The 27,150-nt window shown below is 36.7% G+C and overlaps 1 protein-coding gene across 1 annotated transcript in view; it reads left to right on the top strand.

Annotated features, from left to right (window-relative positions):
• Positions 1-27,150, top strand: part of LOC137283500 (RNA polymerase I-specific transcription initiation factor RRN3-like) — a 302,356-nt gene that overhangs the window by 236,972 nt on the left and 38,234 nt on the right. Inside the window, exon 12 of the mRNA XM_067815033.1 lies at positions 20,831-21,006. Coding sequence (XP_067671134.1) covers positions 20,831-21,006 — 176 coding nt within the window. The remainder of the gene's footprint in view (positions 1-20,830; positions 21,007-27,150) is intronic.

Below are 27,150 nucleotides of genomic sequence, written 5' to 3'. Positions count from 1 at the left end.
TCTGCAGTTTGGTAATCTGTGTACACTGTTGAAACAAGCTTTAATTAAAGTCATGTAAATCTTTTATTAAGACACTGACCATTCACCTTTTCAAGTCAGTCTAGTTGCCTTTGTTCCCAATATTTTGAAATTCATATTTTATATATTTTCATCTACTTTAGGTTTATACACTCTTGAATACTGCAGTTCTTGACAGTGAATCAGAAACTGAGATTGATGACTGTGTGAATGAAGAGTAATAGTGGATGTTTTGTATCTTTAAAGTGGTTAAGTTGTGAATAATTACTCTGTGAAGTCTTTTGAATACTGACTTTAACACTTGCATGGTGTTAATATGAACCTGTGCTGACAATGAAATTGCACCCGAAATGGGCCCCTTTGTGGTCAAGATCTGTGATTTTTAGTGCAACATGATTGGTTATTGTATTAACATATGATGATTGAGATGTTAACTGTATATTTGCTAAAACTGGTTGTAAATGCTGACTTGTAACACTTACTAGTTAAAATGAAGCTGTGCCCAAAATGTAGCTTTACCCAAAACATCCCCCTGTGATTCTTAGTACAACATGATTGTTATCATGCTTACATGTTGTACAATGGACCCATGGATTACATTTGCAAAGAATGCTGTGAATAATGACTGAGTTTTAGGGACACAATTGGCAAGTGCAACCCAAATTGGGCCCCTTGAGGTTAAAACATTATGATTGACATTGACATGTTTTTCAGCAAGACTACCTGTCGTAAAACTGCTGTAATTTGCATGTAAATAAAATGACAGTTGTAAATAAGTCATTATGGCACAGAGATATGTCAGACTTCTTGTTACTCTTCATGGGAACATAAAACCCATTTTGGGCCCTCTGCAGTGAAATTACACCTCAGATCATGTAAAATGTTGCATATTTATGCAAAGCTAACTTGTATCTAAACAAATAACATGTTTTCAGCCAATTCTGTGAGTGGGCCAAAAACCACCCTTATCATACCTTGTCCTTTGTAGATACAAGGAGCAGTATCCCTCGTCAAGCCTATAAACCCTTAGTATAAACTTTGGCACAGATTTCGGTCACACCATTGGCAAGTCAACAATTAGTGACATTCTAAATGACAAATCAAAATGGCTAGAAATTCCTGAAAGTTTGTTGGAGGTATCACATGCACGGAATGCTAAACATAAGAAGATGGAAGAAGCAGTTTATCTTTGGATTTCTGATGTGACCATTTGAAATTTGCCCGTCAATGACGAAATGGTAATTGAAAAAGCATGTGCTTTTGGAGATAGCATGGGTATCACTGACTTTGCTTATTCTCGTGGCTGGTTAACACGGTTCAAATCAAGACATTGTGTATCAAGCAGATGATGATCAAGCAGATGATCAAGCAAGCCTAGACATCTGTGAGCGAAAAGACAACTGCGAACTGCTTTCGTCATGTGGATATTATCCAATCAAGTGAGGACCCACAAGAAGACATGGACTTGTCGGAACTTCGAGATGCACTCCGATCATATGCACAAGTTGCAACTGTGACCGTCACTGCTGATGATCTTGTCAATGTCGACAGTGACGAAGTGACCGGCAAGTCTTTGAATGACACTGACATCCTCCAAGCAGTGTGTTCGGACAGCGAGGCTGATGATGATGATGATGATGATGATGATGAAGTTGAGCAAGTGCCACCTCCCAAACCCGTGTCTCACAAGGAAGCTTGTGTTTGCCTTGATCAACTGATTAGCTATTACAAGTGTGCAGGCGACAGTGAGAACCTTGAACTGTTACTTAAAGTAAAATCCTCTTGCTATTCTACAAAGCCAGTGCAGACTTTTTCAAGTGAGCATGAACAGGTATGAGACATTGTAATTTGTATGCACTGATATAATGCACTGTGTAATCAATAAAGATTATGTCTGATGCCTACTATGTTTATTTTTTTGTACGTTTCATTGTACATATGGCCCGTGATTCAGATATCCGAAAATTCGCTATTCCGAATGATTTCAATCAAAACACAAGCGTTCAGATAAATAGGGCACGACTCTACTCATTGACATTTTGGTTCAGGGAATGTTTAAGTACATCATTCATTTATGTCATTGTTCACATCCTTGGATCCGGTCAGGCTGTAACAGATGCAGTGGAAGTAGCAGTGGCCATTGCCTCTGTCAAGGTGCTGTCAAGTCTGATGATCTTCAGTAATAAATGTCCTTTGAAGAGTTCAGGCCTAATGCAGATGCCAAATTCTTTTGAGAATTTTGGGGGAGCTGGATTGAACAAATGGCTTGATTTGATTTCTACACACAATTGGGTGTACTTGTAGCCACCTGTGGTCTGTTGCAGAGGGCTGATGATGTCGATTCCAATAAATCTCCAGATTTTGGCAGGCACAGGAATGGAGTGCAGTGGAGATGCTTCTGTGTTTTACATTCGGATTGATGACAAAGCACTTCAGACACATCTTGACATATTCTTGCATGTGGTTCTTCATGCCTTTCCAATAATAACACAAGGATAGTATACTTATGGCTTTATCTCTTCCAAAGTGTCCACATGCTTTCAGGATGCTGGGGAGGCAGCTTTTGGTAAGCACTTCACTTTCAACATGAGAGACAGTTCCATTTTCTACCCGAAATGGTTTGGTAGTTTGCCAAAAATGAGACTTTGCAATCAGATGCCTGTCAAGATCCGGGTCATAGATCTAGATGTGCTAAGGATACTTCTTAAAGGATTTTTAAACAAGTTAAACACTCTGCATTTTTATTACATGATGCCATTCAAATATGATTATATACCACATTTGCACCATCCATGTCTGAAAAAAGTTGTAAAAATTATAAGTATGCACCAAAACTAATACCACTTTATCCCCATGCACTCACATATTTTTAGCAATTGCCTGTCTGTGGGTGTGACAACATACTAGAGTCCACTCAGTATGTTGACATTTCAGTAGCATATACGCCATCGAGTTTAAAGTGACATGAATTGCAATATTTTGAAATAAGTGTTGCTGGCATTATGTTTTGTGAACTGACAACTTCACTTCAAGTTTTAATGATGATCCAATTGTGTAAATACCACAAATGTACATTTGGTGTAAACATATGTTTATTCAACATAAATTGAATAATTATTGGTAAACAAGCCGTAATGGCTTATTTGAATGCCTCTCCATTACATAACATATGAAAACAACAAATACTAAGTGATATGCAGCATGATAGGGAAGCAAATGCGTATTGAAGATCATTAATCATTTATCAAACTTTTGTGATTTTATTATAAAGGTATGGACAGATTTTAGTATAAAAGAGTTTATGAGTTTGGTTTTGTTTGGATTTCCGTTTAAGACAGAATTTAAATTGTATCCATGAACATAAAAATACATGTGATATCTGATATAATATAATTATTAATAATTAGGACAAGTAAAGAAGTAATGTAGAGCATCCTCATATAAATATCCGCAGGAACAGAATAGATCAGACCTGTTTTCTAAATGTAAGTTTTCAACAATTTTTCTTGTTCTTTTGTACAGTTATCCCATAGGTGGGAACAGTAATCGAATGTTGGTAATATATATGACTTGTATATAGGCTCTAATGATTTTCTTGATAATCTGTATTTAAAACTTCGAAAACAATCGATCAAGGGAAGAACCTTTTCAGCTAATTCGCCAATATGAGAATCCCATTTACAATCCAATTGTAAGGTTACTCCTAAGTGTTAATGGTAGCTAATTTCTGTCTACTCTTTACATGTTAAGTCTCGGAATTGGAGATTGATTATTGATACTTCTGCGAGTGACTAAAACAGCTTCAGTCTTACCTGTATTAAAACTAACGTGCCATATTTCAGCCCAATAAGTAATCTTGGTTAAGTCATCCATTTAGGGAAGCGGCAGTAAGAACATGATGGTCAACAATAACATCCACCAAAGTAGTGTTATAGTGTCTAATTCAGGGCAGCCATCATCCAAATATTTCTAAAACAAAAACAAAAACTATGTAGCCAGGCCATATGATAATCATTTGTTATTATTTAATATGCATTCTTAATTGTTATCACTACCACAGCATACACTGTCTTGTCGGCTACCTTGTTCCTCTTTGTCACTCCCATTAATTACCATATATGACATTTTTGGCCTTTATTGGTCATCTCCCTTGGCTGTGTCTGGCATCACATCAACTGTGCAAGGAAGTGCTATTGTTTTTCTATCTGTCTATTGTTCATGAAAACTGTATATATATGTATGCCCACATCTACACTGAGGAAGAGTGTGGAGTCCGGGAATTCCGATTATCTGTGTAGGGATGACCGTGAGCAGGATTATGCAGCTCACAAAAAAGACCCTGGGGTTGAGCTGGAAGTCAGCTCACCTCACATTGTATACCTGTTTGTCATGTCTTGTGAAACCAACTAAAGAAGTTCGAACTAAACTATGCCTTCGTCTTCATCAACATATTCATTTGTCTTCAACATATTCATTTGTCTCATCAACTCAACATAATGTCCATCAAAATCATGAGCTAAATCCCCAGTTGCCGTACATGAGCCGATGACCACAGGCACACGTTGACAGTATCATCGGCAAAAAGACAGATGTTACATACAAGAGAGGGAGTATCCTTATTTGGATAATCAACTTGTCATTGGTTAACAAAATATTCATTAAATATATTTGCTTTATCTTTGCTATCATTGATCAAATTATCATTATGAACAAGCGGAGGAAATTTCTTATAATCTCCAGTTTTTTTATTTTATATACTAAAGCCCACCAATATTTAGAATTTTATCATCTAAATCAGACATATATTTCGTTTTGGCTACTCTCACAGCTGCTGTTACTTTGTTTCATAGAATCCAAAACTTTTGCCAATCCGTAGCATACTTTTGATTCTTTGCTTTCTCATGCTGTCTATTTCTTTTTCTCATAAGTTTTCTTTTAGCACTATTCATCCACAGATTATCCTGAGGTCTTATGGTTACCATATTGTTTGGCACATAAAGATCACATGTTTTTCAAGATCTCCACAAGGTCTTGTGTTAGACTATCAATACCATTACATCTAAATATGGTATCCCAGTCCACGTTGTTGAGGCCACGATTCATTCCCTCAGTATTAGCTAATCCATAGTAAAACACTTTCCTTATAAATTTTAAAGGAATTGAATCAGTTCCCAACAGAAACAAACGCTGGACAGTGATCTTTGTAAAACGGATCAAGCACCCCTGAGGTACGAGAACAATTAGGGTTTGAAACCAAGATATCAATTAACCTACTAGAGGTTTGAGTGATCCTTGTTGGTTCTGTGATAATTTGCTGTAAATCATATATATCAAGAAGATTGTGAATCAGGTTGTTAGTCTGCTTATGTATATTGATGTTAAAGTCACCTGCAATAATAGTATCTATGCCCATGTCAGTGCCATTACCAACTGATTGGAGGACTAGTATCCAATAATTGTCACTTTTGTCAGCTCTGTAAAAATTCCCAATCAAATAGCTCTTGTTTTTACACATAACTTTGATTGCCTCTAACCCTAGGGGAGACAACTTGTTAACAAGGGTAACATGCACGTTCTCTCTCACATATATAGCAACACCTCCACCTCTTGTTAGACTATCCTTTCTAAAAGGGGCGTGGTAACTGGGGATAAGAATATTATTGTTATCAGTTGTGGCATTCAACCATGTTTCTGTCAAACATAAAACATCGTAGTCACTTAATTCTGCCTGGATTAAGAGAACTTTTTCTCTTAAGCTATGTACATTAAGATGAACTATTTTTAAGTCAGAGTATGCAAGTGGGCCTGAGTTGGGGTGTACATCACTGCAACATAGTAGAATTAATTATATAGTCAGCTGAATTTGTGCATTATATAAACATAACATCATTACGGCATATGAAGATTTTTTAATTTTTGCATTGGAATTTAACTGTAAAATCATTCCCAAAAACCCAGTTGTCTGTCGATATGTGAAAATATCAACAGTCATCGTCAAAAACGAAAATAAGCAGATCAGTGTGAGGACAGATGGGTTTTTTTGTCAAAGGATGTGAAATACACTGAGGTTGCTGCTTCCATTTCATCAAGAGAAGAAGTTTCTACTTTTCAAACGTGGTATATGTATATTTTAAACACAAGAGAACAAATTAACAACCCAAGATCAACATAAAAAAAATTTCCATAAGTCATAGTGGATAATTGTAAAATACTATTAAGGAAGGGACTTGAAAATGCTAGGGGAGGTTTCTCATACAGAGGATAAGAAAAAGAAATGTGAGAAAGACACAATACCCAATGCATTGGAAAGTGTATGCTAATGTTGCTGCTGATACAGTAAAACTACAAGTAGTAGAAGCAGTCTGAACTGGTTTAGGATTTTCAGTGAATATTGCCAAATCAAATTCTCAATGCTTATAAAAGTGAAAGTAGAGTAGATATATAGTATTCCCAGAAATTATTGAGAATCATGTTGCGTCATGTAACTCATTACGTTTATTAACTTCTGGCGTTTTACTTACATAAACATGTTAAAACATCATCCTTTTACAGTCTCAGTCTTGTTTTAGTACTTTGTTAGACCTCCTCGCTCAGCAATGCATGCCTGAATACGCCTAGGCACACTACCCATCAAAGTTTGTAGGTAATCGTGTGACAGGGTATCCCAATATTGGACCACCTCGGCCTTCATATCTTCAATATTTCTCAGTCCCTTTTGATTTATTCTGTCCTTCATGACTCCCCACACATTCTCAATTGGGTTTAGGTCTGGGCTATAACTGGGCCAGTCTAAAACGTGAACATTTTCGCCCGACAACCACTGTTTTGTGTAGCGCGCAGTGTGTTTTGGGTCATTATCATGCTGGAAAATGCAATCATCTTCATACAATGTTTGTGCTGTCGGAAGAAGGTGACCATTTAGAATGTCAATGTATCTTTCTTTTGTCAAGTTTCCCGTGAAAACACACGGGCTATGTTTTGGTCGCTGGTAGATAGGTTTGACAGTATCTTTGGTCCAAATTTTCACACAATTAGGGAAAAGCCAAACAGAACTTTCATCCGAAAAGAAAACATTATCTCAATCTTGATTTTCATGAGCCCCACACCAGTTTAAACGTTTTTCCTTTTGTGCATCTTTCATCAACGGCGAGGGCATTCACCGTTTTTTCACCCAATTAAGTCTCTGTAATTCCTGCCTAACTGTTTCATTGCATACCTGAGGACTTCCTCTGCTAATCATTTCATTTCTGATGTTCTCAACACTTTTCAATTTGCCCCTACTCACAATCTGCCCAAGTCTTCGGCGATCCACAACACTGAATTTCCTAGGCCGACCTGCCCCTGCTTTGTGCTCTATCCCGGTTCCTGTTTGAATATTCTTCAAAGTTCTGTATACTGTAGACAGAGGAATACCATGTCTACAAGCGAACACTTTAGCATCAGCCTCACCCCTTTCAAAATCATCTAGAATGAGCTTTCTTTTCTCTCTTGCTGTAAATTCTGCCATGTCAACACAGGAAGCCGTCTGCTCAGACAAGGGAGATAACTCTTGACATAATGAGCTGCCTTCTAAGCCTTCAAGAGTTGTCTCCCTTATTTAGTATGCTTAGTGCATAGTGAAAGCCCTTTTTCCAATCTTAGCATCATTGGAAAAAAAACAAAGATTTTCTCAATAATTTCTGGGAACACTGTAACATGAGGCACGAGATAAATGGACTTTGCCTGCTAACAAAAGCCTTGAAGGATCATAGTGTTATGTACATGTATATTGGGAGGAGTAGAATTCTCACTGGATGTTTTGAGCAAGTATTTTCGGAGAAAATGTTACATCAAAAATAAGTGATTAATTATTTTTAAAATCATTTTCCATATAAATGATATAATAAGTATCCTGGCAGTTGCCTTACTATTTTTATGTGTCTATTAGTGAAAGCATGAACTTAAACATGACTGCTCGCTGAAACAATTGTGATCAATCCCATCAAGAATACAAATACACAAATGTCACAAGCGGAAGACCAACAAGTTTGAATATAAGTTGGAGTGTGTTTCCAGTGCTCAAAGTGTCTGCCAAATTTCTCTGACGGAGCACTATTAAAAGCTGTCCTCCATTATAGAAATAAATACCATTATTATCAGCAGTGCCAGTAGCTCCTCCATGTAAAAGACATGTGACCAGCATCTGAACATAATGTTCCAGTGTACAATGAAACTAAACTGCAATCCACTGCAATGTTACATGTGTTACAACACATTAATTGCTGCTAGTACGTACAGATATCTTGCACACATTACACAAGTATGAACTGCACAGACTCCCTGATAAAAAAAGCCATGACGGATGACAGCAGTATGTATGTATACAAGTATTGGCAAGAGTCATTTGAATTCCCACTGGATATGTCTTGAGCATGGAGTGTTCGGATAAAATGTTACACCAAAGGTCAGTAATTTAATTATTTTCAAAATCACTTTCATTTGAAACTGATATAACAAATGTCCTGGCGTTTGCCTTCACTATTTACATGTGTCTGTCAGTGGAAACATGAACGTAAGCACAGCTGCTCCCTGAAGACAGTAGGGATCAATCCAAACAAGAGTAAACTACACATATATCACCAATGGAATCCAACAGGTTCGAATACAGAATGGAATCTCTTCCCAATGTTCAAAGTGTCTGCATAATTTCTCTGATGGAACACTGCAGAAAGTTGTTCTCTGTTATGAAAATAACTTTGTTGTAAACAGCAATGTTTCCATCTATAAAACATGCAATCCACATATGACACTTATACTACTATGCTGAACAAAATAAGTTAGGGATATTAGTATTTTGTGAATTATATTTCGTCACTGTGTCAATGAATAAGTAGGCCAATATTCATAATTTCAAAATTTATATGTATCCTGAACTGTTTTGTCCAGTGTATGTTCATTGGAAATATATTGGCAATCCTGCTCAATGTTAATGTTTTAATGCATCATAACTACTGCTAATACGTATTGATATCCTGCTCACATTACATGAAGTACGAGATGCATGGACTTTCCGTGCTATTAAAAGCTTTGACGGATCATAGCGTTAAGAACATGCACTGGCAAGAATCATCGGAATTCACACTGTATATGTCTTGAGCAGGGTGTTTTCAGATAAAATATTACATCACAGAAAAGTATTTTCATTATTTTCAAAATCTTTTTCTAATATAAATTATATAATAAATATACAGGCAGTTGCCATACTACTTTATATGCCTATCAGTGAAAACATGAATGTTAACATAGCTGCTCCCTGAAACAATAGTGATCAATCCAATCAAGAGTACAAATACACCAGTATCACAAGCGGAAATGGACAGGGAATAGGATGGATTGTCTCAGCAATGTTCAAGGTGGCTGTGTATTTTGGTGGAGTGCTACCGACAACTGATCTCCAATATGGAAATAACATTATTATAAGCAGTAATTTCACTCTCTCTATATATTTATTTAAAAAAATATATGCTATCCGCATATCTACAATGACACATATTGTCAATCTGGCTCCGGCTGAACGTTACATGTTTTACAGTATCATACCATTGCTAATGCGTACTGATATCCTACACCCCTTCATGCAGCACAGGGATGCACAGATTTGATGTCATAGCCGTATGAACATGAGTCTGCTAGAGTAGCCAGAATTCCCACTGAATATGACTTTTCAGATGATGCATTACATCAAAACTAATTAATTTCAATTATTTGCAATGTCACTTTCCTTTATAAATGATTCAACAAATATGCTGGTAGCTGACTTACCATTTATGTGTCCATCAATGGAAACATGAACATAAACAAAGCCAATCCATGAAACAGTATTAATTGTGACCAATCCAATCAAGAATCCAAAATGTACAAATATTCCATAATGAATCTGGCAGTGGATGGAATATCTTTCCAATGCCAAAAAATGTTTGTGTAAATTCGCTGAGGGAGCACTGGTGATGGGTATGCATGAATACATACTTGTTTGTTTATTGAAAGAATATAGTAGCTGTCTGGTACAACATTGCCTGTGTAATGAAGTTTTGCCTGAACATTAGCCAGAATGCAACTGTTTCGGTGGTAAACGTTCCCGGAAATTCTTTGTGTGTGTTCGACCGAATGCATTAGTTAGTTCTGGGTACAAGGCTTGCTCATGAAACATGTTGAGCTCAAATGTGTCCGAGAGGCCTATGGGGGAAAAAACTTGTGCAGCCCAGGAATTTGAATTGAAACCATTATTTAAGCCACAAGTATAGAATAAATCGTCAATGGGAAGAACATCATCAACTGGACATCTTGCGCACGCAGCCACAGGTAACAATGCTTTATTTTTCATTTTGATTCATGACCGCACTTGTAAATGTTTGTATCTAACTTGACAGAAGTTTTGTACATGTGAAATTTATAAGACATTATTGTCTTAGGGTCATCAGGACCATATCTTCATAAACTTGGTACATATGAGAGTTCTCACCTAGTGTGAGGGTGATTGACTTGTAATGGTCTCTGTTGAACAAGTTTACAGTGTACTGTCTTGTGAGGGCCACTTTGGTCATTTGTCAGATATGTGAGTGTGAGTCGGAACTTAAGATTCGATATTGTTTGGACATCCGCTTGTACGAGAAATGTGTTTTGCTATGGAGGCTGTTATGGCTTTGTGTAAAAAGAGCATGAACTCGTCATCACGTGACATGTTCGTTTACATTGTTTCCTGTTAATAACTTTGCAGGGAAGACACTTTGTATTATTATATATTGTGGGACAGCGTGTGAAACAAACCTGTCACCAGTGGCAAATACATCTGTGGCCATTTGATGGGTTGTGCCTGACTTCATGTATCAAATAATAAATATGTATTGACAGAACTTCCGTGTAATTTGTTTTTGAGTTTTGCATGTCCATGTCATTTATTATGATAAGAATTTAGATCTATTATAACACCATCAGCTAGTCCAGTTCCGCCTAACTGTCTGAGAATATTTACATAAGCATTCAGGGTTAACTTCCCTGAGGCTCAGGAAAAACAGCAGTGTTTTAAGCAAAACAAAAATTTGGCTGACACCTGTTTCAGTCTAAATCAAGAACTCACCTTCGTAGATGTCCTTGTATCCAGAGATCCCTGCAACAACCAGATCAATACCACAGTCTGCACTCTGACCAGTACATTCACTTCAACTCCAGCTACCCTCCTAAAACCAAGTCTGGTGTCATCTCAACCCTTACAAGATGTGCCAAGAATATTTGCTCCAGCAGCGATGACCTAGAACAGGAACTCAGTGACTTACAACATGTCTTCACCAACTTCAACCAGTATCCATCAAACCTAGTCAAGAGGACCATCACCACCATGCTCCAGGACAATCCCAAACTGACCAAGCAAGAAACCGCCCCCATTAGAATTACCCTTCCTTACACTGGCAAGACCTCCCATCAAATCATCAGGTTCCTAAAACACCATGCAGGCATTGACACCCATCTTCTCTTGTTCTCCAACCCTCAGGACCATCCTCCAAACTAATGGCTGTAACGCACCCTCCAGCATGCAGCCCCCAAAAGTAATGATTTACAAGATCAACTGTAAATGTGGTGATGCCTATATAGGTGAAACCTCCTGCCACGTTGATACCCACATAAAAGAACACAAATCCAAGGCAGACAGCAAATCAGCCCTCTCAGACCATCAACAGAAATTCTCCACTCATCAAATCAAGTTTGACGAATTCGAAGTCCTGTCAACCAAAAAATAGGACTTCACAGAAAGGAAACTGTTGGAAGCCATCGAAATCTGCCGCCACAAACCTTTGATCAATAGGGACCAAGGATACTACATGCCATCAGCCTGTGAAGAACTTATCAAACCATAGACGATCTAAGCATTGTGTCTGTTTGTTGTTTCTACTTAATCCCACTCGTCATTGGCTTCATCACTAGTGCTCTTTGTTGTTTTAGTGCCCTACTGGCCTCTTCCAGTTATGTAGCACTTGTTTACTCTATCACATGCTGTTGTTAATGTTAGTCCGCTGTTTGTCACAACACACCATGTATATGAAGCTTTTCACTATTTGGTTGTATTCCAGGTTTCCATGTAGTTTGAAAATGATGTAAAATCTACATCGAAATGTTGTTCAATGTAATAAACAAGAAGTTGTAATCCATGAAGCTGTATGTTTCATTTTAAAACATGGTTCAACATGTAAGTCAATTCACACAATCACTGCTTCTTCGTCTTTGATGTCTGATCTGTTCAAATGTATTTGAAGAAAACTTCAGTGTGGAAATAATTTTTCCTGTTACACCTTGCGTTCTATCCGTAGTAGTGGCAAAACACTATGCAAGGGTAATGAGTGCACATTTGCAATGCGTTTTGTCATGGTAAAATGGAGATATTACTATTGTGTTTGCATTTTAGAAGTAATTATAATTTGTTTAACTCTGCTAAATGAAATGAAACATTTAGCAACGTTCAAGCAAATATAATCACTTCCAAAATGTAAACACAAAAGGATTATCTCCTAAATAGTTGATATAAATATAACATTTCATGTAAACAGTCAAACAGTGTTTAATTTGATGACATATTTGAACTGGAATCATTGCAAATAACAATTTTGAAATCGGCTGTTTCACTCTTGATTAGTGTCATATTATCTTTCCCAGAATCCATCATGATTTTAAGTATTTTGTTGACTACTAACTTTATGGTGAAACTGCTAATTTTGGTCCTTGAAGCTACTTTTTGCAAGAGTTTGAGGTAGGCATCTGTGGATTTGAATCTAAGGACAATTGCCCTGATATCATAAGGCATGCTCATCCCAATGCCTTTTCTACAACATGATGTGGTGTGGAATGAGCCAATATGGCTCAAACTAAAACCATAATGCAGGATAATGCAGGTATAGCTAAGGAATGAGAGGGAGAAATGAGCATGTCTAGAAATAGCATGAGGGTGAGGTAGCTGTGAATCTTTGCTGAACAAATCTAGCCTGTGATTGTGACTTGGTGAAAGTTCTAAGCAATTTTTCATTACAACAAATTTTCTACATTGTACCACCTTATTGTGAACTTTAAACATTTTGTGTGAAAAAAGTATTAATAATGTGAGAGGATAAGTAACAAATGGTTCAGATGCACTGCACCAGATATCCACCTATTATGTTGGAATAAGTCCCTTATCCTTACGCTTACGCTTACCCTAACCGTAAACCTGATGTTAAACTTACCCCAAACCTTATCCCCAACCCTTCGAAATAATCCCCATAAATAGAATGCACTGATGCAAGTGGCACATAAATGGCTGATGTGTCCAGTATAGTGCATTCTTACTGCCTCAAAAAAGAAAACATTCTAATAAACTCCACTGGTGTGTAATGATGCAAATTACTGAATGAAAAAAATAAATATGCATATTAGTTCCTGTTTATAATTCATTTAGTCCTAAAAGTTATGTTGAAATTGAAATAAAGTTGAACACTGCTATGTCGAACTCTGCTAAGTCAATATCTTGGTTGTCTGGAGATAATTTCTCGGTCCTGGCAAAATCATTCAGTATTTATCATTATTTGAACCCTTTCAACTCAATACGAATGCCTCGATATTTCAGGTATCTTGGTATGATTTCATGGTCCCCACAAGTAAAATTATCCTTTTAACTTGATATTTGTAAGTGAAGTTGATATACACCTACCTTTCTCAGACAACTGTCCATCTGAACTGTGACTATCTCCATCAAAGGTAGTGGTAGATGTCACCTGTTGTTTATCTAATTATGATGTACTCCCAGTTTCAACTTGTTAAGTATCAAGAGTGGTTGCCCAGTATTGCGTTCATGCCAGCACCATATACCTGTCAGTTATAACTTTCTGATTTCTTCACATTGTCTGTGGAGTAAATCCAACTTTTGTATATTTCAAAATGGACACCATGACAAGATTACTGTGTGTATTTGTGATCTCTGTGAGGACAAATAAATAATAGACAGTCTGCTGTTTTCTTTTGTTTTCTTTCATTTCTTTCATGTTAGTGTGTGATGATATGCCCAACGCGGATGTGTTGATATTCGGATAAGTCAATATTTTTTCATGGTCCCGTCAATATCAAGACAACAGTGTTCGACTGTGTGTCATAATTACATTCATGTCCTCTTTTCGATCAGAGTTATACATGTATTTTTATAGCCACTGTTGCTGTTACTCGGTAGGGCCAAGTCATCTGTTACCCGTGATGGGTGTGGTATGTGTGAGTGTGTGTGTGTGGATGGATTGGGAGCACAATGGGCATGGACAAATGAGAACTTGCAACATGTGGGTGAGGTGGTGAGAGTGAACACATTATCAAAACGCATTCCCCGTTGGACGGGTGGCATCAACGCAATGTGCGTTGACAATGCACATACAACACAAATAATAAAAATTGTTGTGGGTTAATGGTCATGAGCATGGCAGGTCTTGAAGGGCCCCTACCTTAACTCTGGAAGAGCAAAATTCTAAAATGCGACTCAAAGAAGAAACTGTGGAAGAGGAGTGAAATCGGATGACTATGGAGTAGATACTAGCAGCAGCAAGACAAAGTATTGGTAAACAATATTGCAGCAGTAGCAAAATGATAGCTAAAGATATACTTCCACCGAGAAGCAGGAAAGGGCGATCTTTTTGTTGCGAGGGGCGATAACTCTCCTTTTGAAATGATATAAGCGACGGTCCAACTTCTTGTTTCCAGTCTGGCCCCCGACTCAAAGTGCGCTGCGACAACTTGCTACATGTAAAGGCAGTGCCCAGCAAATGCATTGCCATGGTCGCCTTCATTATGACAAAAAGTCATTAACTGACACATTTTGCTTTGATTTTTAGTTTAGAAAGGCATCGTTTGTTTAATTTCCAAATGCAGTATGAACTGACACAATAGAAGATCACAGGGAAACGCCATGAAAACAGCATTTCCTACGACAGAACATGAGACAGAGCAAGTCTCGGGTGTTGTAGCATCTGTGAAATAATGAAAATTCTTTTTTATACATTATCAGCCCTGATGTTATTCCCAACAGTAATTCTTTAACTATTGCCACATTGAAATCTTACAAATTGTTCCTATACTACCACCGATTGCAACATAAAAGAAAATCAGAGATACATCTGCGGCAAAAGAGTATTCCTTGGAAGTTCTTTATCGAGAATTTGTGATCATTACACATCCCTGACAATTGAAGAAATTACGTATAGAATGTAACTGTTAGTTAGAAACATAAATATTACGTTTTCAGCAGCAGTTCCTCACTAATCATTTTGATTTTATATTCTGACTACTGTATATTTTTATGTATACTTATAAATTTAACTCCACAATTATTATATGTAGATATTCTGATGCATTTATTTATATTATAATGAATAACAGTACAATGTACAAGGACTGAATAAAGTCATGCATGTGTAATTTAATATTTAAGTATTTACATACACCAGCATACAATCGGATAGATTTACAACATTGTACAATGCAGATACATGTAAAGTGGGAAAAGATATTGACTTAATTGATATGTTTGTGTTAGAATTTGAAAAGTCAATATAATGCAACAAGACATAAAGAGCAAGGTCTAAAAAATACAATATGAGCTTTTTCATGACTATTTTAATAATCTGATCATTGTGAAGACAAGATGTATGTAGGCACTACAGGAAAATGTAAACCATTTGATGCTAACAATGCATAACAGTACCATTTATTATATTAGTGATTGAAATTTATTATCAATATGAATATATCTATTGTTTAGCTGTGTATTGAAAAATAATATTTGGAAAGTGACCTTGAAAATGTACTTAACCTAACGGTAGTTTGGCTTAGTATATTTGATAAATTAATATTTTAGTATTATTTCCTTTATTATAACTGAAGAAAAACATCTTGATTTATACACTTAACTGAAGATACTTAAAATGCAGTCATTGTAGAAATGTGCAATATTTTTATTTATTACCATGACTAAATATTACAGTGAATAAATATTTCATGCATCACAAACTGTTACAGACATAAAAAAAAAAAAAGTACAGGAGGGATTTTAGTTATGCCCAATTTATCGCATTTGACAGTTGGCTACATGTAGGCGATAACTGCCATATTTCATCCGTTGCTGTTATTTTACAATTACTTCACCATTGTTTCTCACTTTCCTCTGTACCTGTGAAATATATGTGTTGTCAGAAATCTCAATCCCATCATGAACGACCCAATGAAATTTACATAACAAGACTTTCAGTGTTTCACATTTCGCACATCGCATCACTCCCCACCTTAGTTAATTCTATGAATGCCGCCATATCGGACGTAATACTAAGACGATTTGAGTACATATACAATGAAAATACACTGTAGTTTTAATTGTGTGATACTGAGACATCTAGTGCCTGACATAAATTACCGACTGCAAAACGTCAACAAAACAACAAAACATGATCTGAAAACGATCAGCTGATTCCACCGCCTTGTTTGGGACTGCCATTTTGGGATTCATGCTTGCAATGTTAGAAGTCATGCCTATCCCAGGTGTATCATAGAATCATGGAATAAATATTTCGAGGCATAACACTTGATGTATCATCTTAAAAGGGAAAAGATATGCTGTCCATGCACCAGCGTGAATGTTCCCAGTGACGGTTAAGGCTATACTAGTTAACTGTCTCTAAGTGTAATAGTAACACATATCATTGCACATATGACATGCGCTGTCAGTTTAAGGTTGGACCATCCAGATCAGCGCACCTAGGGGATTAGTAACGAGAAGACAAATTCAAAAAGATCGCCCTTTTATTTATATGCCAAAATAGTCCCCACCACTGATAAGTGGAGGTAAAACAAGATCCAAATGAAAACTAGGACCCCTAAATTTAGAACATTGTAATAATATGTTGAAGCCTCCAAGAATCCTACCACACCAATAGCATTTTTATTCAAGAGCATTTACAGAGGGATTGCAACTTTTAAAAATTTATAAGTAAAATATATGATGAGAACAAGGCAAGCTAAGATGGGAAGGGATGGATTTTACAGAATGATCTTTTCTGCACGATGAAATGTGACGTAATATGGTGACAGATAACAGAATGTGGAAGTAAACATGAGAACGCAAAAGTAAGTGCAATGCAAGCAAGAGAATCATTTTGAAAACCACATTATTGTCAATCACTGAATGTAAGTGCGCGTTGACAACATGCATACAATACAAATAACAACAATTGTTGTGGATTAATGGTCATAAGCATGGTGGTTTTTGGAGGGGCCCTAACTTAATAAGTGTGGAGGAAGAGTTAAATCGGACAACTGCTAAAGTACTGGCAAATGAAGTTGAAGCAGCAGCAGCAGAATGATACATAAAGGTATACATCCACTGAGAAGCAGGAATTTATTCATATGCCAAATATGTCCCCAGTGATCAGTGGAAGAAAAGTAGGATCATTAAGTTGCAAACATTGTAATACTATGTTTCAGCCTCCAAGAATGCCACCAAACCACACAGATGCGGAGCCTGCACAAATGACCTTTAACTCACATGGTTGTTTCACACCATAGCATGCTTTCAGTACCCTAAGCAGATTTCAAACCAGCCAGCACAACACAGTTAATGTTTTTCATAAACACTTGCACTCCATGCAGTGAAAGTTTGGTGCCGTCCCATGAGAACATGAAGCTGTCAGCACTTTGATGCCTTATTTGCATGCCTCCCTGCTCGCTCACATGGTTCCCAGCTTGCCTGTTGAGGGTTGAATTCTAATTCACTCAAACCTCCCATAGCCTCATCAGAAATCAGATCAGATCCACAAGTTTAGATGTATAAAAATGAATGTATTTACATGTTATTCATTCTTTTTGTCTTTCTTCATGTATTTTTTTAATATTAAAAGGACATTTTCCAAGCTTAATTAGCTTTATGATAGTCATAAAAAGATTAGCAATATCGAAAGATGATCTTATCACTAGAGCTCATCCTTACTCAGGGGTATCAGGAAGTAAGAAACACATACATGGAATGTCGTTAGCCCCTATTCTATTCGGCTGAAATGCTGTAATGATGATGGGTAGGAAATCAGCCACAGATTAGGGTAGGTAAAGCCATGGATTTGAAAATCTGTCATGGATTTTGAAATCCACAATTGATCTAAAAATCCACCACAGATTTGAGGCCATGGATGGAGTCTTACATATCTGTTTTTGTTTGATCAGTGTGAGATAGTCATCACAACTTGACAATTTCATGAAGAGTATTTACCATTGCGGGGGATATTGATGACTTGGTCTTCTGTTTTAGAATACAATTGTTGATCACATTACATTACTTTGTTGATTATTGGTATCACACCTGGTTCTTTTATGCACTGAATCCTGGTTATTATTTAAGTTACAAATTTAGAATCATCTTATTATCCCCCCCCCCGTCAAGTAATGCGGTGGGATATAGTTGACGCCTTGTCTGTCTGTCCGTCTGTCCGTCTCTCCATCCCTAATCGTTTTGTTTACAACCTTTCAATATTTTTAGGCTAAAATTGAAAAATATAATAATCTGAACCTATGGTTGTGCCTTTTGCTCTTTACAGATTTTTGGCATTTTAATTGTTTTTTGTTTTTTCCATCGAACATTTTGATCTTAATCTAATGGTAGGGTGGGCTTTGTTTCTGGAGCAACTAAAAAAACGTTCAATATTTATCTGCAATACTTGGAAGATATATGAATCAGAACATAAAGTAGTGCCTTTTGCTATTTACAGACTTTTGTGATTTATTATATTCTGGATTTCCATGGAAACGTTTCGGACTTTGTCTCAAAATGGAGGGATCAGCTTCGTTTTCGGAGCTCAACTCAAAAACCATTCAATATTTTTCTGCAAAACTTGTTACATACATCAGTCAGAACCTGAAGTGGTGCCTTTTGGTACTTACAGCTTTTTGTGATATATTATTTTCTCGGTTTTAATGGAAACGTTTTGGACTTAGTCTCAAAATGGAGGGATGGGCTTCGTTTCGGAGCAGAACTGAAAATCCTTTCTTTATTTTTCTGCAAAACTTGGTAGATGTATCAGTCAGAACCCACAGTTAGAAGCTACAAATGGTGCCTTTTGCTATTTACAGGTTTTTGTGATTTCTTAGTTTCTCGTTTCCCATGGAAACGATTCAGACTTTGTCTCAAAAGTGAGAGATGTGTTTCGTTTCTGGAGTACATCTCAAAAAGTTCCTAATATCTGTCAGCACAACTTGGTAGATATATGTGGCAGACCCAACGTGGTGCCTTTTGGTATTTACAGGTATTTGGTAATCACACATTTTTGTGATTTATTATTTTCTCAGTGTCCATGGTAGATATATGTGGCAGACCCAACGTGGTATTTACAGGTATTTGTGATTTATAATTTTCTGGGTTTCCATGGAAATGTTACTCAAAAACTTCTGGATATCTTTCTACAAAACTTGGCAGGTATGTAAGGGAGACCCTGAAGTGGTGCCTTTTGCTATTTACAGGTTTTTTATTTATTATTTTCCCAGTTTCCGTGGAAACAATTCTGACTTAGTCTCAAAATGGAGGGATGGGCTTTGTTTCCAGAGCCAGTCTAAGTAAACTTATCCTCAGTACTTTTCGTTACACTCTACTACTGAGTCTAACAAAACCTTATGGGAGGTCGAGTCAGGTAACCTTTCAGATTGACCAATCAGAACACAGCTTACCAAATCGCGAAAGTGCACATTCGCACATCCCTTATGAACTTGTTATCTCGAAAAGGTTCGTACCCGAACGATTCTGAATGCTATTTAGCGTACGATCGCTTCAGGATGATGCACACGACGTACATACTGCCATGACAATGGTGAGTAAACAGTCGCTGAAAATAGTGTTTTTAAAGGATGTTATCTTGCGGAAATATTAGGTAGTGGTAACATCTCAACAGAAACCCCAAAGCGTATATACTGCAGGTCAAATAACTGTGTTATATGCTGATTTTTGTTTGTGGAGAGATCTGTGTCGGTGACCTGAATATTTTGAAAGTCCCTCCGATCCCTAAAGAGTAGCCGTTGCCTGATTGGTTAAATCTGTTTAACCGTCTCGCATTTGATTGGATGGTCGTTGGTTGCTCAAAGGTTACCTGATGCGACCTTCTCCCAGGTTTTGTTAGACTCAGTGGTGGAGTGTAATGAAATACACTGAGACGCAGTTTACTTAGACTGTTTCCAGAGCACAACTAGAAAACTATTTAATATCTTACAGCAAAATATGGCAGATATTTGAAGCAGACCACAGAGTGGTGCCTTTTCTATTTACAATGTTTTCGCATTTTTATTTTTCCTGGTTTCCATTGAAACAATTCTGACTTCGTCTCAAAGTGGAGGGATAGACTTCGTTTCCAAAGCACAACTCGAAAACCATTTCATACCTTTTAACAGATCTTGGCAGATATATGAGACAGATCTTGAAGTGGTGCCTTTTGCTGTTTCCAAATATATGGCATTTGTATTTTTCATGACTTCCATGGAAACGATTCAAACTTAATCTAAGAAAACATCATGTAACTGTCAGATGATTTGTCCTTTCAAATATGTGGGGGCCAGGGGGATATGTCATCTTCTGATGACTCTTGTTTGTAAGTACAAATAATGTTTCTGAAGAAATATACATAAAGACAGTGCAGCCTACATGCTTCCCAGGAGTATGGTGGGTGCAGATGAGGCTACCTTGAGATGACCCCCACACATACTGCTTTAATGTAATGGCCATTACTTGACAATTTGTTGCTTGTTTCAGGACTTTGAAGACCTGCATGGGGCTGATGGTAGAATGGGTGCATCGCTACCTTGAGCAATTCTCTGCAGAGACTGTATTTCCAGATATCAGTCACCATGCACCTTTCTACTCAGTTTGTCAGGCAATTTTTTATGCCTTTTGCTTTAGAAGCAAAGACATTCTCGAAAGTAAGAAAGGTAAGAAAACAGTACCTTTTGTACTTTTTATCCCACCAGCATGTAATATGGGGGAATATAGTCAATGCCTCGTCTTTCTGTCCATCTGTCCATCCCTCTGTCTGTCTGTAATCATTTTGTTCAAGGAGCATAACTCAAAAACCGTTCAATATTTTTGGACCAAAATTGATAGATATAATAATCTGAACCTATGGTTGTGCCTTTTGCTATTTCCAGATTTTTGACATTTTTATTTTTATTGTTTTTGGATGGAACGTTTTGGTCTTAGTCAAATGGTGCGTAGGTTTGTTTCCAGAGCATAACTCAAAAATCGTTCAATATTTTTCTGCAAAACTTGGAAGATATATCAGTCAGAACCCAAAGTGTTGCCTTTTGCTATTTACAGGTTTTTGTGATTTATTATTTTCTGGGTTTCCATGGAAATGTTTGGACTTATTGTCAAAAATAAGAGGTGTGTTTCGTTTCCAGAGCACAACTCGAAAACTTCCTAATATCTCTCAGCATAACTTGGTTGATATGTGTGGCAGAACCTCAAGTGGTGCCTTTTGGTATATACACGTTTTTGTGATTTATTATTCTCTCAGTGTCCATGGAAACATTTCAGAATGGGTCTCAAAAGCGAGAGGTGTGCCTTGTTTCCGGACCACATCTCAAAAAAACTCTTAATATCTGTCAGCAAAAGTTGGTGGATATGTGCCAGATATGTGAGGCAGACCACAAAGTGGTTGCTTTTGCTATTTACAGGTTTTTGTGATAGATTATTTTCTAGGTTTCCATAGAAACGTTTCGAACTTAGTCTCAATAGTGAGAGGTGTGTTTCGCGAGATTTGCACTCGCGTGGTCCTGGATCTGCGTACGTCTATAAAATTGCACAGTAATGTGGAATATTTAATTTCCTATCCGTTGGTATAAATATAATTGCGGCCACCTCAGGATTTTGAGAAATAGACACTGCTAAAAGTTGTCCAAAGCTTTTGTGCGTGTTCAAAAACAGTAAATTTCTCAGTTTTTTATCATGCACCAATAAAAGCACTCTGCTACGATTTTTTTAATTTGGCATCTTTATGGAAAGTGTGAGCAAAGAAAATACAGGTTGATATCTGAATGACAGAAGTGTATATGAAATGGATGTATGTGCTAATGCATAATGTCATACTCACAAAATCAAAAATGACCTGCAATAAATGTCAAAAATCGATTTTCTACTATGACGTCAAACGTCGACAGAGAGGTCATGCACCTATAAAGATAAGGGGGCATAACTCACCTATGGTTTACATTAGGTCAATGTAACTCCGATCACATGGAGAGAATTTGCTGTGGATACTGACAGTATATTTTCGTTATGTTTTGTTCACAGTGAACCAAACTATTCCAATACAAATTTCCCCAATGTGAGAGGATACCTTTTGGTAGAGTCACAATTTGTAAGAAAAGATGCAAGTGTACTACATCAAAAAACAGGTAATAGCGATTTGGATGTCCCTATCCGATACATATTTTAGTCATTAGATTCCCATATTCTCCTGTTTGTGTAGATGTATTTTTATTAATTTTCCATCATTATTAACGGAGTAACAGCCACATTTTCAAATGTAATGAAATAACTGAAAATGATGCGACATTTTAGTTGACATCACGGCATGTTTTGTGCATTTTGTGACATTTGTGATGACTCTGGTTGCTGATTAGTATATATCTAACCTAATTTTCACTCAATGTGTAAAAGATCTCGGCTTCTGTGTCAGAATTCAACACTTTTTAGCCAAAATGTAAAAAGAAAGGTTTTATCACTGAAATAGTGTCCTGAATATATCAACAATTACACGGTTTTACTACATATCTTATTGTGAGCAACACGCGCACCTGCCTAGCATCAATTTAGCGTAAATGAAAATTTCACAACACCTGAATATGCATTGAGTATTCATTTAGGAATAGACTTTTCTTCTCATGATTATGAAATCAATTCCCTTCATAAGTGTGCCAAGAAAGGTACAAAGAGTTCACTTTTTTCAGTAAAGAAGTATTAGAAAATGGACACAAGGCTTGTCCAAATTAAGACATGACCTGATTTATACATTTTTAACAATTTTCGTATAAATATTGTTTCAGTTAGCCATTCTGCCATCAGATATATTTTAATCGAATTTGAATTGACTTTATTATCGAAAAAAAATGATAATGAATCATGAAACGTTTTGACAAACTCACACCTGGTCAATTAATATTCATAATTGTTTTGTCTATAAAAATGACACAAACCAATATAATGAACAAGACAATTCCTTTAAATAGTAGTATGTGTGCCCCTATATTTCATAAAATGTACAAATCATTTTCATTAATATTATCCGTTTTACTTATAAGTTGGAATTAAATCGCTGTTTATTAACCTGTTCATATGAAACTGCAATATTTGTCCCACCGTATTGAATATTGCACATCACGGGAACTAAACCACATGTTGCAGTAATGGCTATGTGTGATCTTCCAACACGTGTGTAGAGGCTTAAAATGTGGCATAGTACACTTACTGAGTCAATTTCCCATGTAAATATTATTCAAACAATCAAAAGCTTTCAAAGAATAAAAACGGATACCTTATATCCACACATGATGTGGTGTTGAACATGGATATATGTAGATACTGAAATCAATTTCATGAAAAAATATCTGAACGATGTGCAAAATATATATCACAATACTAAAAGTGCAATGGGAATGGTATGGGCATTGTGTTTACTCTTGTTCAACCGACTTTCACCTCAAAGAAATTGCCTAATATGTGCAACAATGTTGACTTGTGACAACACTACCGATGACCGATTTCTTTCAAAATGGCGGCTTCGCTAAGAATGGTACACAGGATTTTGCGAGGACTTTTTGCTTGATTCAGGGATCTTTTGTATATAAATGGGAGATGTAAGTAATCAGAATTATTCTGACTATCTGTGTATTGTTATATGTTCTTATCGTTTACATTGTAAATGACGGAAGAAGCCAGAAATGGCCATAAGTACCGTTGTCGTTCTGCGTGATTTTGCGTCAGTCATGGCGTCACGCTGCACTAAAAGTTTGACAGTTTCTTATGAATTACCAAATGCTTTCATTGTATCTATTTTCAATTTGCTTTTTCTTGCTACGATACTCTTCCCCTGAATATACTAAGCGTATTGAGTCATTGTAAGGAATGATTAGACGGCTGGATGTTGGAAAATTTCCGAAAATGCTACGCAGTTTAAAATTGGAATTTTTCTTTGTTTACATTTCAGTCAAGCGCTGTCTTTCGAGCACAGCGTTCGTTTTCATACAAAGTACATTTCGCTTTGTTTTGTGTAGACAGTTGGTATTGGCGACAAAGACCATTTGTAATTTCATTCTAAGATGCCTGGGGAATTCAATGATGCATTTGTCGCAGCTAACTATGAAGTGTACATGATGCAATTGGCGTCTCAATACTGTCCTTCTCGAAACGTGATTTTGTAAACACTATCAAATATGGCGGAAAGCGCACTTCGGCGTTCGCGTAAGTGTATTTTCAATAACATCCCAACTGATTCTTGGTACATTGGTGACGTTTCAGAATAATCATTCCTGGTTACATGAAAACTTGATATCAGTGATCATTAATATGCTTTTTTTGAAATTCATTCCTCCCAGTAATTATCCGTTTTTCACAAACATGCTGTGAATGTGGATTTTGTACAGGGGGATAAGAGCTTATGCTGGTTATCCTTGTTATATGGTACAAAAATACATACACAAGTTAAGATATTGGCATCTGTATTTAATTCTGTGTTTCTTATCTCCTGCCCCCCATTAAAATCCCACCCACCCATACAATAAAATATATATTTTTCTTTTTAAACTTGTGGCAATCATTCATAGTTGTACACCACCTAATGAAAAAAATAGTATTTCATCAAAAGGAAAAGGGAAAATTGAGTTTAAAGTTTATTAAACTTCATTGACAAAATGAAATTTGAATCTTCAGCAGGTATTTTAATGGAAGCAACTCTTGCATCTTTACTCCCTATCACAATTTAAGATTGGCATCCACTGGAATTTACGATCTGACAATGTTAGGAGTCACAATTTTCACAAGCAAATGTGGCAGTGAACTCCACAATACTGTGTCTTTCTGGGTTGGAACTAGGTTACAGTGAGAGTTGAGTCTTTGTGGTTAATTAATCATCTGCAAGGCGAGGTTAAGGTACAATAAATGTCCTTCTGATGTTCAAAATCAACTTTAGATTGGAATTAATTAATGACCTCAGTGCTATGTTTCTTCAGGATCAGATATATTTCTCTAAAAACCCTTGATAATCATGTAAAGACATAGATTCAGGTTTGTTTTTAGTGAATTGATATATTTGACAAAAAATGATTTCATTAATTATTGTGCATGAAAAGTCATTCTGATTGGGCTAATCACCACTATAAAGAAGCATGTGCTGTGTAATCAGCAAAAACAAGACATATGTATCTAAAACACACCGAATAACTCTGTAGTGACAGAAATTTGTGATTATGAAATTAGTGTTATGTGTACTTACAACAGTATTGTGTAGAATCGGTTGGATGAAAATCTCCCATAAATATTGCTGTAAGGCTTAACTGTCATACCTTCATTTTTGGCATAGTTTTCTCAGAGCTTAGATTTGCTGGATATTCTGGAAATATGAACAGTAAAAACCAATGTAATGAATCCATATGTGGGATTAAAATAACCATGAATTGCCACTTGAACAAGGATGTAACACTACCTTTCAAGCTTGTAGGGTGCATTCACATATTGTGTTACATGAGACAACACTTTACACTTTGAAGTCTACTTATGACTGACAGATAGTCATCAATACTTACAAACAATAAATGTGGGAACACCCTAAAATTTGATAGGCATATGTAAACTTATTTGTTGTGAAGTCATGTATACTCTAAGGTAAATGCAACTTTTTGTGTGATCAGTGGGCACTTTAAACAAGATGTTAGAACTTGTAGTCAAGTAACTGATTCAACATTCATTGAGTTGTAGTGAAATGAAATAGTGTTAAAAAAAACAGCAAAAAGCAAGGGTGATGAAACACACAAGCACCATGTTTGATTCAAACTTCTAAACACAATAAACTAGTGCATGTGGAGGACAGACTTCCCTTGCAGCTTGTGGCAACTGGGCATTGGCAGGTGAGAATTGGTTTTGAAGGGTTTGGCGTACAACACATTGGCCATCTGCCCTTCTTGTTTTACTGGGTCTCAGTCTGTCCTGTACTAGACCAGTGGCCTGGAACCTGTCCCTCAGTCTGTGAATGATAGAGGAAGGCACCTGAAGACGGGAGCAACACTTCTTATGGACTCACCATCCTGTGAGCATGCAATAACCCTGCTTCTGTAATAGACGTTGAATGATCTGCCCTGTGGCTTGGTGGAGAAGTTGTGAGGCCACAATACTGTCTGATGCTTCTTTTAAAGGAACATTGCCATAAACTGTATAGGAAGTCTGTCTTCCAAATGCACTATGCTTTTGTGTTTGGGCATATTTATATTCATAGTTGAATATTGGATGGTATTTACTTCTTTACCTTCTTTATCTTTGCCTGCCTGCCAGAATCTTGGAACAGTCAGGTGATGAGAAACAAAGTATGAAATATGGACGCTCTAAGCCTCTCTTAACATTTTCATCATATTTCTGTTATAATTTGCACCCCTGCAAAATTCATTTCAGAAAGTTAATTCTATGAAAACCGCCCTTGATTTTATTTTAGTTCACTCATGTTATTTGAATAGTAACAAACACAATGATCAAAAGGCTGAGGAATCATCTTTCATCAAAACAACACCTCATCACTCACATGGGGGTTCTCAAAGAGAAGCTGTATGAGGTCTCTGGCTGTTAGATTCACCAGGCCACATAAACATTCTGGAAATGAGTGCAGCACTCTACTTTATGATCAGTAGACCTAACATCTGAACATACCCTCAAATCCTTATGAAGCTTGTGAGGAAAAAAAACTGTTGCAACATTATGGCCAGACACATCTCAGGAAAGACCAACATCCTTGCAGATGCTCTATCTTGTCAGGACAAGAACCTGTCTACAAAATGGACGCCTCATCCAAACGCCTTCTGATGACGTCCATT

This window comes from Haliotis asinina, chromosome 5 (assembly GCF_037392515.1).
Source record: "Haliotis asinina isolate JCU_RB_2024 chromosome 5, JCU_Hal_asi_v2, whole genome shotgun sequence".
Lineage (NCBI taxonomy): Eukaryota > Metazoa > Mollusca > Gastropoda > Lepetellida > Haliotidae > Haliotis > Haliotis asinina.
Note: the sequence above shows the minus strand (reverse complement) of the source record. Positions and strands in the feature narration are given on the sequence as shown.